This window comes from Crotalus tigris, unplaced genomic scaffold, assembly GCF_016545835.1.
Source record: "Crotalus tigris isolate CLP2741 ecotype Arizona unplaced genomic scaffold, ASM1654583v1 scf7180000020856.321264, whole genome shotgun sequence".
Classification (NCBI taxonomy): Eukaryota; Metazoa; Chordata; class Lepidosauria; order Squamata; family Viperidae; genus Crotalus; species Crotalus tigris.
The window spans coordinates 206224-219942 of NW_024098218.1; the positions used below are offsets into that span (position 1 = coordinate 206224).

The window sequence follows — 13719 nt, forward strand, 5'->3', positions numbered from 1 at the left end:
TAGATGTTTTCTTTCTTCTGCCTTAGACTCCATGGTGCTGCAGTGCGATTGCACCCGTTTAAACAAGGTCTTAATGCAGCTGGCTTTATGGGAGGCCGGATGGTTGCTATGGAAGTGGAGGATTCGGTCCGTATGGGTGGGTTTCCGATAGACCTTGGTGTTCAAAGTTCCATCTAAGGAACGTTGGACCAATACGTCCAAAAAGGCTATCGAGCCCCGGATCTCCTCCTCCACCGTAAATTTAATGTCCGGGTTTTCTCCCGCGTAAAATTGGAAGTGTCTTGGCGACATTTCGACGAAGTCCCATTCTTCATCTTCAGGCTGGTGTTTTCACCTTCGTGCTTCGAGCAGCAATGTGTGGTCTTAGCTGTTTCTTCCTTTTAACTGCCAGTGGGGGTATGAACTGATTGGGTGGGAGCTTGGCTGTGTTCTGATTGGGTGGAGGTGTGTTCTGATTGGTTAGGGGCTTGGCTGTGCTCTGATTGGCTGGGGGGTTGGCTGTGCTCTGATTGGCTGGGGGGTTGGCTGTTCTGGTTGTGCTCAGGTTAGTCTGAGTTGCAGAGGGGTTTAAGATTTTGGGCTGCCTTGCTATTTTTTGGCTTTGCGTTCGTGGTCGTGCCTCCTCTTCATGGAGGGTGTCAGTTTGCTTCATGTATGGATTGGAGGAGTTTAAATTGGCTAATGATGCAGCTGTGGTCTGGCTTCTGGTTTGTGGTCATGCCTCATCATCGGTGTGGCTTTGGGTTTGTTTTTTGCGTGGATGTGTGTGGTGACATCCTGTGTGATTTTTGTGAGTGTGGGTCTGGTATCATTTTTTGTGTTAGGGAGTCGTTTGTCAATAAGGGCGGGTTTCCAAATGGCTGGTAGGCGGGAGGTATCATCTCGCTTGTTCATGCTGTGTGGGCGTTTTTCTATCTCGATGGCTTCTCTGATTATTCTGTTATTAAAATGTTCACTTTTGGCAATGGTTCTGGTATTTTTAAAGTCAATTTCATGTCCTGTGGCTTTAAGGTGTTGGACCAGGGAAGATGTTGGTTCCTCTTTTTTGACTGAGTTCTTATGTTCTTCAATGCGTGCACTTATTCTTCTGTTGGTTTGTCCGATGTATGTGGTGGGACAAGTGGTGCATGGGATTTCGTATACTCCTTGATTTTCTAATTCAATTTTATCTTTGGGGTTTCTAAGGATGGTGGATATTTTTCTGTTTGTGCAGAATGCTGTTTTGATGTTGTGTTTATGGAGGATCTTACTGATTCTGTCTGTGGTGCCTTTTATGTATGGGAGGAGGGCTTTGCCGTTTTCTTGTTCTTTGTCTTGGATTTTAGTGGGGGTTTCTTTTTGGATTAGGTTTGTAATCTTATTTCTATGGAATCCATTGGATGTTAGTACATTGGTGAGAGTGTGTAGTTCGGGTTTTAGGTGTTGTTCGTCAGCTAAGCGTTTTGTTCTGGAGATGAGTGTCTTGGCTACAGAGTTGATCTGTGCTGGGTGGTGGTGTGAGAGAGCGTGCAGATAGCGGTTTGTGTGTGTTTTCTTCTGGTAGATGGTGTGTCCTAGGGAGCCATTGGATTTCTTGTAGACTAAGACATCCAGGAAGGGAAGTTGGTTGTTAGCTTCTGTCATATCCCTCTTCACCCAAGTGCCTATCAAAGAAGCCTTGACAGCTATCAAAACAAATATAACCCCCCCAAACACATCTTAGATCTGACCAACCACTGCCTATCCAACACATACTTCATCTATAATGGACAAAAATACAAACAAACAGAAGGAGCACCCATGGGATCACCCCTCTCACCTGTCATTGCCAACCTCTACATGGAACACTTTGAAACCCAAGCTCTAGAAAAATCGGATCACAAACCCAAACTCTGGCTCAGATACGTAGACGACACCTTCATAATCTGGCCACAAGGGAAAGAAAAACTGGACAACTTCCTCACACACCTCAACAGCCTACACCCCAAAATACAGTTCACTATGGAAACAGAAGCTAACAACCAACTTCCCTTGCTGGATGTCTTACTCTACAAGAAATCCAATGGCTTTATTTTTATCTGATTGACTGTATATATATATATATATATATATATATATATATATATATATATATATATATAAATTTCTCCCCCCCCCCAAAAAAACTGAGTGTATTCTGTAATATAATATTCTATCCCTTCAATTTCAAAGACAGCTTTAAAAATGAAGTTTTCATTTGATGATGGGAGGTAGTGGAAATTTTCTATACCTTAAATTATACCATTATACTTTTTTTTATTATTACCAAATTTGAATGGCTTTATTCAGTAAAACTCTCCTTTCAATCTTTTGAAATATTCACACATATTATGTTTAGCTACTTGGACTGCTTGAGACTCAAAGTGTAATAGAGTAATATAAATCATTCCACTATCAAATGATTGAATATCATGATATAATATTAATAGAAAATTGCATTTTGATCTTTTGTTCATGACAAATTGACATTATGGCTAATACAGATTGTTAAAAATTGTGTGAAATGTTTGAATGATTAATGGGATTTTTACTTTTAACCAATTACTTAATTCATTTTTATATGCCCACAGGCAATATTTACAATTATAACTTCTAGTGACACCTCGGTTTGGGCCTGAAATATTTTCAGCTTCAGAAACACTTAAATTATTAGGAGTGATTAGTAAAATTATAAGAGTAAAAGATCCCACAATTAACCTTTATAAATCTTTGTCAATGAATTAATTCAATATGCAAATGTTAAAAACTAAATAGAACAAAAAATTGGAGGTCCCCATTTCCTTTGTCAAGGAATTTTCATATATAAAAATTAAATAGTTCCTATATTATGCCGTATTTAATTAAAATAAATTGGATCTATTGTATTTTTACTCAAAAGATATTAATTTTCATCATGTTGTTTAAGATATGGTAAGAACAATGTTTCATTCAAACACATTTTTAGCAATGACCTAAAACTGCTATATTCTGGGAAGAAATCATATATATTACTTCTATAGTGATTTTATAAAACTTTGCCATTGTTCCGTTATATCTTGGATTCAGGAAGATAACACACTTTTTTGTGAGAACTTGTTTGACCCACATATAGCAGTACACCAGCTTTATTTTGTTTTGTTAATCCCTGAGGTGGTAAAATCCATTATTCTATGAGATTCAGAAGAAAGAAATATCTCAGAAAGTTGGAGTTTGCCCTTCATGTCCATATCTTCAGACTGATTGTTCAGCTCTGAGACATAAGCCTCCCTTGATTTTTTTATATGTTTCTAAGAACTCACTATTTCCACAGAGCTTCCTTCTTTCTCTTTGGGGGGTCTCTTTTGCTTCTAGACAGGACCATCTGCCTGGTCCTCCTTGAGATGTTATTCTGCTCGCTAATATCATGAAGAATATTCTTATGTAACACTTGTTTTTCTCAGAGGAGTCTTAAAGAAAAAGATTGCCCTCTGGCCTTTCATCTCCTTCAACAAGGAAAATAACTTACTCTTATAATTAGCATACTTTTCTGGTAAGAAGACAAAATAAAATAAAATAAGTAAAATAAATACAATAAAATAAAGTAAAAATAATAAAATAAAATAAAGTTGCTTTGTTAAGAGTGGATTTATCGATGTAAGAGCAAGAATACTTCCAGACAGATAGCTGCAGTGCTAACAATCAAAAATATTATGTAAATATTGTATCTTCTTTTGTTTTTAATAAAAAAAATTGATACAAAATAATTGACATAGCTTTTAAACTGACAACATATTCAAAGTATAATTCCTTGGCAGGTTTCTTTCAAATAATGGTTCCATTTAAGTTTGATTTATTCAGATATGTTCTGCTTGATTCATAAAAATCCAGCATAGCTGAAATCTACTTGACTAGTTCTATGTATACTTTGTAAGGCTTTAGTTGCATTTGAGAAATCATAGCCTTCTTTTAACAATAGGTTATGAGGTTCTTTGATCTGGTCAAAAATTAGTCCAATCATTTGGACAGTTTTTCAATATTACTTGTAATTTTACTATGGGATGGGGATGAATAATTTTTTTGCCATATTTTTTATCAAAAACAAATGGATGGTCAATGGCTCTCAGAGTTAGAACTAGAAAAGGTAGGGCAGAGACACAACAATTTAATTTTGTTTTCCTTCCTAAGACTAGGAGGGCCACTTGAGGTCCTATGACTTCAAATTGTGGGGTCCTTGGTGCTCTTTGAACTTGGTGGTTTTCTTGCAGACATTTCTTTAGCACTGATGATATTACCTAGTTTGGTAATAAAATGTCTGCAAGAAAACTACCAAGTTCAGAAAGCACCCAAAACCCAACAGTTCATCCCTGAGCTACAAATATTCTCTTCCATTGGTGCTTCAAATTGTACCATTGTGTTCTTATGTGTTTCATTGAAGTAAAACACAGAATGCTTATTGTAAAGCTTTAAAGCAGCTGTTTAATTGCAGCAAGTCAGAGACTGGGGTGATGGCACTTCCTATACAACTGCAATCCTTCTTTGCAATGCAAGATTGCAATGACATGGAAATAAATCTCCTACTTTCTGCACTAATTTTCATGTAATTAATATGGTCTCCACCTGGCAGTCATTATACATGCACTGTTCTTATGTTGTACACAAAGATAAATCTGAATAAACAGTGCTGATTCCTGTTAATTTATCTAAGTGTCATTCAACTCACATTATAAAAATCTGATGCTGATTATTCATCATAAGAGTAGGTTTAAATAATACTCTACTTTGCTTAATTCTGGCAACAACATTCGTATAGAAAACATGGGCAAAAAGTTGGGGGAAGGGAGAAAACAAACAAGAAATGTACTATCAACAGTCAATAAACATATAAATGAAAAGGGCATAACAAAAATCAAGGAAATCATCAGGGTTTAAATTATAATTTAGTACAGTATCTGTTTCAAATGATGATTCCCTTTATGTAAATATTTGTCTTATTTATGTAAGGGAGAGTATCAGCCCACAGCTGCATTTTTGTTTCCTGTTCAGCTTCTATTGTAAACCAAATTGATGCACTATACTGATATGCATGTTGATGTTTTGTGAATGCCATGATGAAGAATACAGAGGAGCAAATGAGATATGGCTTATATTTTAAGTGCTTGATTGATTTCTTTGATGATCACTGTCCAAGGGTCAATTTCTATATGATTTATATGTTTCTGGCAATTGAGATTTCAAATTCAAGCTGTATTGAATCTTGACATATCTGCTGTATTCCTGTCTGATTCCACTCCCTACACCAAACCTGGGTAATTTCCAGGGTCAAAACGAGGCTGAAAATATAGATAATAGAGAATAGTACATGGATATCTAGTATCTTTGATTTGCATACCTCTTTCTACCTTAATTGTTGCTCCATTTTATTTGACTTAGAGTTGGTCAACTCACTGTTTGAAGAGTATTATTCTGTTATATACCAGTAGTATGGCTTTAAGTCAAAGGCTTAAATATAATAAATATTTAGACCTAGATGGGTTTTGGCTTCTATATGGTGAATATCAACAAAATAGAAAGCAGCAAGAACAGATGGATGTGGCCATAAATGTCTTCCTAGAGACAGGTCAGGAGCTTTTTTAGATATAGCTTTTAAGAACAAAATTAATCAGATTTAGCATGCTATAAAACAGGACACCAGCCTAAAGCATTATCTGTCTCTACAAGAATGCTATTGGGTTCTATACAGGGCTCATAAACATTCTTAGAAAATAAAATAGAGGATGACTGCTTTGTTTGGAAACATATTTATCTATTTTTTAAAATGTAGGGAGTGTCTTAGCATGACTAAATTAGAGAGAAGAAGCATTCCCATTTATGTGTATTTGTGTATTTGTGTAGATCAGTGATTCTCAACCTTTCTAATGCCGTGACCCCATAATACAGTTCCCCATGTTGTGGTGACCCCCAAGTGGGTGTGGCCACCAATAAGAGGGAGTAGGACAGCTAGGGAAAAGGGAAAAAATGGCGGACAGCATGGTTTGGTGACCCCCGTGAAATGGTCATTCGACCCCAAATGGGGTCCCAACCCACAGGTTGAGAACCACTGGTGTAGATGAACAAATTGTCCTGTGGCAGCCATTTTAAGGAAACTCACAACATGCTCTCTAAACTTTAGACATGGCGTCCTGCTTAAAAATATTGAAAAATGCATATCTGCCTTCCTAAAATAGGGTTAAAGAACTTATTGACCTGGTCTTTCAGATGCTAAACTACAACCCTTTCAGCCATGAGCAATATTTAAAAGTACAGATAGGTGTAGAGAGTTGAATGTTTTCTCTTCATTCTCATAAATATATGGCAGCCAAAATCTGAATTTTCTAGGAATACCACCATACTGTCAGAAATGAACATGACATAACAGTTAATGGCACATCATTCTAAATCCCTTTTTCTGCCAGCATCATATAGGCAGAAATAACCTTGATCAGTCCTTAAGACAGTAACCAACTTCTAGCTGAATCGCATTTGTTTATATTTAGGGATGCAGTAGTATCTGCCATTAACTCAAATTATGCATTGGAAAATAAACAGTCCAAAATTAGAGTTGATTCCCATCACCCCTGGGTATTGTCAAGTAAAATAAAATAAAATACCTCTTTCTCTTCCTCTTTTTTGCCTTGGCTCTTGCTATAATTGATTGGTGTATCCCAACCTTCTTTTTCATTCAAAGCTTGGTAGAAAGTGGCATTGACCAAAATGCTGCCTGATTTGAGGGGAGAGGAGGAAGGAGTGGGGACACTTGCACTGAAGGAACTTAGAGAACCAATATTTTCTTGACTTCGGTTCTTTTTCATGCTCAAATCCAAAGTGCCATTTTCATCTACTTCTATTTCAGTTCCCTGAAACATAAGAGAGAAATGTTTAAAGAGCTGCTTGCAGAGGCACCCTAAGACATGTGGAGCTTTTAAGGGATAAGTGAAAATGCCTCTTATTATTTAAATATGTCTAAATCTAAAACCAGCTTTACAGTTTACACCCATTAATATTTAATTCTTAGGCAGACTTAAGTGATACTTCAATAATGCTCTTTCTGTGTTTGAATACTTATATATTGCAAGCAGAATTGGAAAAGGGGCTTCCTAAATTTAAACTGTATATACTAAATCAGAGAATATGTTTAAAATTTAAATCTTGCTCCTTTTATATGCAAATAATTATGATCCGTTTTGGATCAAAGCATAAATTCATTGTTTATCAATCTTAATTTTTTATTCCTTCCTTCCCCCATACACTACAGATAGTGCATTTGCATTAGAGGAGGGTAAAGAAAAGCAAAAACATTTGTCCTTTACATAGGAGCTACAATCTCACTTGATCTAAAGTGCACTCTGAATTATAAGATCATGTTAAAGGATTATCGTAATAAATGTGGGTGGTACTCCTCTTTTAAATATAATATCTCATTGGACATTATAAAGAACAAAATCTGATATAAATTATTCTTGTTGATCTGTAGCTTGCCTTATGGCCAAATGTATTTTTCCATATGATACCTTATACATGTTTGCTATCTACAAAAGTATCTTAACTCAGTGGTTCTCAACCTTTTTAATGCCGCGACCCCCAACCGGTCGTAAGTCGAGGACTACTCAACTGGTGCAGCACCATTTGCAGAATGGGACTTTTGGCGGGCTGAGCAGGGCAGAGACATCCTGGACAATTCCTATTGGCTTTTGAAAGCCAATAGAATTAGACTCCATTCAAGAGAGTCTATTCTATTGGCTTTCAAAAGCCAATAGAATAAAAGGGAGTAGCACAGCTAAGGAAAAGGGGAAAAAATGGTGGGCTGCATTGTTTGGCGACCCCCGTGAAATGGTCGTTCGACCCCAAATGGGCTCCCGACCCACAGGTTGAGAACCACTGATCTTAACTGAACTTTTGAAAGATTCAAAGATACAATTAGGATTTTTAACCTGATGCTTTCCCAGATGTGTGAGCTAAATGCCACAATTTCCTTTAAGCCTTATTGACCAAGAATTTGGGGGAGTTAAAATATAATACATCTCCAGGTTTGAGACAACCCTGTATGCCAAACCAGTTAGGATTGCTGTCCCTTGCATTTATCTAAGCATCCTTTGGTAGAGGAAGAATAGGGAATTTCAATTTACTCTCTAATTCAGGGGTACTCAACCTATAGCAAATGAACTCTATCATTCCTGTATCTTTTTTGTGGGCAAGGTAGCCCCAGGAACTATACTACCAAAATTTAGGAGCAATGCAATTGCCACCATATTTTTAAATAGATTTTTGGCACTAAGCACTAAACTAGGTTTTAATAAATTAATACAACAAGAAGAACATAACAATCAGCATCTGGAGAACAGCTATTAATTCTATGACAAAACAAAATTAATACAGTACAAATTAAAATACAAATTGTAAAGTTGTATAGTTGAGAAAGGTGATTCCAGGAGAGAGATAACTTTTGTTTAAAGATGGATGAATGAGAAATGGAACAGTGCTTTTGCTTTATATATTCCCTTTATAAAATATTGCAAAACTGAAAATGGTTAGGTTACTATGGTATTCAGAAATTGTTAAATCCACTCAGAGAGTTGGATTATTACACTCACTTTCTGGATTCAAAACTTATTCAGAAAAAACAAAATTCAACCCTCCCATAATCTAGTATTGGAAACATAAAGTATATACCACAATAGCTATATTTTCAGGAAAGTTAGACAGAAAGTTGATAAGAAAGTTGTAAGAAGTTTCCATTTTCATAAGAATCTTTCCAAAGGTTTTTGAGCTACAATGCCTTAGATTGTTATGTTTTAAGGAAATTTGGTAGCATTTAAATAAGGTGACCAACTTTTTTACAATGAAAAGGAGGACACAAATAAATTGAAGAAAAAAATATTGTAAATAAAAGAAACATTTTATTCATTGCAACAATAATACAGAATACACTATAATATGATAAAGGCATAATAAAAACATTTGTAACAATATCATTTTATATTGTAATTATGCTTACATGCCGCGCCTCCGCCCGCAGCTGCCCCGCCAGCACTGCTACCCTGCCATGTAGAGCGGGTCCCGTGGCTCCCAAAGCACCAGCTGTGCTGGCTCCAGCCCTGAGGGGCAGCCTGCCATTAACACACCCTGCCTGCAGCAGCCCCGCCAGCACCACTGCCCACCCTGCGCAGCCCCATGTAGAGCAGGCCCCATGGCTCCCACTGCATGGGGGGCAGCCGGTCACCACCACCCCTCACACCGCTGCCCGCAGCAGCCCCGCCGCCCCTGCCTCTTGCACCCGCAGCCAATATTGCTCTAGCAGGGCCGAAGATCAAGAGAAAGTTGCCATGGCATCGCCGCTCCAGTCTCCTCCAGGTATCTTTGGGACTAACTAGGAGATGGTGTCGTTGGGTAGCAGGGAGGGGTGCAAAGTTCTTGCCAATTTACCTTCGCTGCAGACAACTTGCATGTGCAAAGTTTGCTGGCTGGGTGTTTTGGCGTGCTCAGCAGCAATTCCTATTGGCTTTCAAAAGCCAATAGGGGAAGTAGCACAGCTCATGCAAAAGTTGAAAAAAACCCATCAAAAAAGGTGCTAGAAAGCCGTTCTGAGCATTCTATGAGAAAAAAGCCCTGCAGATTAGTCTTCAAATATCGAAAAGGAGGACATGTAGGAGGACACTTTTCAAGGGAGGACAGAACTCACAAAAGGAGGACTGTCCTCCCTAAAGGAGGACGGTTGTTCACCTTAATTTAAATTTTGAATCATAATATCACAACATTTATAGTAAAATGGGATTTCAGGGAAGAGTATTCCTAGCAAATTTTACACCAGTAGGTTGAAGGTGTTTGGGGACAAGTTTAAGGCACTTAAATTAAAGGGAAGGGATGGTGGAAAGAAATAATGATGTCCTTCACAAATATGTTATGTTGAGGATAGAGGAATGTATAAAAAATTCCCTCAATAATCTTTTCAATAAAATATCAAATAGACATCTAAATCAGCTCATGAAATATCACCATGCAACAGGAAATAACAAATAAAGCAAATGACAAAATAAACATCTCCTTCCAAGATGTTTGCAAGCCTTCAAACAGGCTATACTGTGGTCTGATCTCAAGAGGAAGCCCTGTCATTCAGTGTAATTTTTGTTCTCCCTCCCTGCACAACCTGGTTGTAAATTTGGAGCAACAAATTGGCCAAATGCACTGTGGGAATGTTTTGATTGGGACCAAGCAGGCTAGAGGGATACATTCTATCTCATGTACTTCACAGTTTATCCCAAATTATCTCAATAAACCTTGACGTTGAGCTCTTGACAGAATCCAACGCTAAACTGTTTTACTGAGTTATCCTGAATTTCTTCTAGGTAGTACGAAAGTATAGGAAATGAGGAAAAAAATACAGGGCATATACTGGGCCAGTATCTGTTTTTTTTCTTCATATAAATGAAGCTTCAATGGTTAGATAACCTAGACATAGATATCTAATATAGATCTTTTTAACATTCATATTTTGTTATGTTTTTTTTTAATCTAGCTGAAATGTCAATATATATTGCAAGTCTATGTATGATATGCCATACTCTAAATAAATAAATATGTGAAACTACTTCTCAAGCCTGATTAGGTGGCCACTTGGTGGTTATCTTCCTTAACCTGTGAACCACATGTTGCCAAATCAGATCAGCTACTGCTTTAGTGACTAGAATGTTCTTGAATTATTCTTATAAAAAGTTTTATTATAAATCCTGACTGCTAAATGTATCTGCTGTATGATTAGTTGCTCCACCATAAATGCTTGGACATGAATTCAGTATGTTGGTTACTGAGAAAAAGACAAAGACAACCAAACAGAATAAATCCTGAAAAAAGTTATAAAAGAATAAACTATTTTGATAAGCTGCTAAAATAGCAATCCTTTTAGAGTACATTGCTCATATAATGTTAGAAAATTATACAGAAAATGTAAAGTTTTTATGATACTTGCATAAGGTTTTTGAAATATCAGTTTTCTTGCTTTCCTTGGAAAAAGCTGAAAACAATTGGGCCAATTACTTTTCTGGGTACAAATGAGAAACTCTTCTATGACAACAGTCACATTTTAATCCCTCATTTTAAGAGAGATATACTTCATTATATTTATGGGAAGTAAATATACTTATAATATGTTCATGGTAAGATGCTTTCACTATATCTTTCTGTCCCTTTTTAGTAAATAATTTAATCTCCTGTGATAGTTTTAAACCCTGAATTTGCCAGTACAGCTTATCCCGGATAATAACTTAGTAACCACATCTTATGCCATCTGTATAAAATCAAATACAGTTTTATATCAGCATTAATAACTCTTACTTACAAAAATCCAAGATATTAACTGTATCATTGCCAGCTGAACTTTCCAAGGCCTGACTGCATTGCCATAATTACCCTTGTGTTTTTTTGGCTTCATAGTTGATATATAAGTGCAGCCATGAAAGAGAGCTACAAAGTAATCAAGTTTAATAACCACTGTAAAGTAAAATACTAAATATTGTAGTTGCAAACATTTTTCATAATAAAAAATCTTGGGTTAAGTCTGCCTGACCAACATTCACATAAAATGCCAGACCTCTGTGACAGATGGCTTAGGAGAAGATGCCATGTGATAGGGCTGCAGTAGTTTTATAGTGAAAAAAAAATCCATAAATAGTGCAGATTTTCTGTCACTAAATAAAATACCAGCTATAGGGAAGGCAGAGACAACAGAAAATAAATTCCATAAAACAGTCAAAGTCTTCTCAAATTAAAACACAAATCCAAATATGCTAGGAAACACATCTGACGATTGGGAACCAAGCCGTATTTAACTGAACCAAAAAGGCCTGGTTGGAAGACAATTCATACCCAGAGGTGTGAACATTTTTGATATTTTTTCTTTCTCTTTTTAACATTTATCATTTTATTGTTTGTGTTTTTATCATTATTGTTGAGTTGTGTGCCAAAAGATGGGTGGCCTTATAAATCTTTCAAGTAAATAAAATTAATACAGCAGCTAGGGTTCTGATGTGTAAACATTGGTGAACACAAATTTAATTATGATCAGAAAGTTGTGCATTTGCAAAAAAAAAGGACAGTTGGAATATAAGTGAGCTCATAATTGAACACAGTGATCAAATGGAGAAATGGGTCTTGCGTTTGTAGAAAAATGGACCCCATTTTACCTCTTGACTATTTATAATATGATACTTTTCTTCTAACATTTTCTACAGTCATAGCAAATGCCAAAGGAATTCACTTTTCTGTTTCACGAATTAATCTTTTGATCATATTGTCAAAACATTTTAAACATAAATTACTACAAGAGGATGGACACTTATTCAAAGAATAAGAAAGTCTGATTTTATAGTAGTTTTTATTTTCATCTCACCAAAATATGCAAGATGTGCTTAAATAGCTCTGGAAGATAAACTTTGGAAAAAAATCCACATGGGACAACTCTTTGATTTCTCCCCAATCAATAAATTGGTTGCACAAAAAATCAACATCTCAGGGAAATGGCTAGGCAAAGGTATTTCTCTATCATGTTAGAATTTGATAAGCAGAATGGTTGACAGAACAGGTAACTGTTCTAGGTATTGGCTGCATTCACACAACATACTTCACTTTGTTTAACATATTACTTTACAATATAAATCATTGATAAGAGATGGTATTAAGAAACAAACATAGAAATTGATGCAGGACAAATCACTGTTATCTTTTGGAATGATTTGGGATTGATAAGATGTCATGGTAAATTTTTTACATGTTGATTACAATAACAGTTTGTTAACAGAAGGTTTTGAAACCTTAATCTTGTCTTTTTTATTACTATTCTTCTTGTTAACTATTATGTCATTAATATAGTATATAGATGACAGGTTAATAACTTGCAAATAGATTTATTAGTTTAAAGCTTTGGGGGTGTTTTTCAAGGGGTGGGAAACTAATATTGTTGTAACATATTAATCAGTATTCAACTAGGGGGATAATATGTGCACATGTGTTAGTGTTTTTCCTTTTTTTAATGCACTTTTTAAATGTCTGTTTTGTATTTTGTTCTTAGTTTTTTAAAATTTTTGAAGTTTTGTATTTGTATTTTGTATTTTAACTTTTTGGGGAATAAAATAAAAATAGAATTGAAAAAAAAAATACTATAATATATATCAAACTTGGCCATTTTAAAATTTGTGGATTTCAGTTCCCAGAATTCCCCAACCAGGATTCTGGGTCACAAACAAAGAAACAAGCAAAAATGTCTGCCAAAGATTAACACTAATTAAGCTACTTAGTAAATTGTGCAAATGTGTCAGCTAGCTTTACCTGTTCTGGTTAAGAATATTACCTGACTGTTATTCTGAAGTCATATAGTTCTAAAACAACTGAACCCCAACATGTTCGGAATAGGGAAGATTTACTGCAGCAGTGGTTACCAAGTTTAAGATAAATCAGTTATTACTGGTTTACAATCCCCATCATCCTTCAATATTAGACATGGTATGATGGGAATTATAGAGAATAATATCTGGGGATCCCAATACTAATGCAGCTGATAATCTAAAAGATCATGAATATTCTTAAACCTACTCAATCCTATAATCTCAGTGTGAAACACAAATCTCATGGCACACATAAGAATTATGCTAAACTAAGTCAAGGACTTGCCTAGTCTGGTATCCTATTTCCACAGTAAGCTTCTAATGTTTCAACAAA

At 35.9% G+C, this 13719-nt stretch overlaps 1 protein-coding gene across 3 annotated transcripts in view; it reads right to left on the bottom strand.

Annotated features, from left to right (window-relative positions):
* Positions 1 to 13719, bottom strand: part of ST18 (ST18 C2H2C-type zinc finger transcription factor) — a 119042-nt gene that overhangs the window by 22851 nt on the left and 82472 nt on the right. For 2 of the 3 annotated variants that reach the window (XM_039368592.1, XM_039368593.1), the window contains one exon: positions 6624 to 6869. The exons of the other annotated variant lie outside the window; for it this stretch is intronic. In XM_039368592.1, coding sequence (XP_039224526.1) covers positions 6624 to 6869 — 246 coding nt within the window. The remainder of the gene's footprint in view (positions 1 to 6623; positions 6870 to 13719) is intronic. 3 annotated transcript variants of the gene reach the window in all.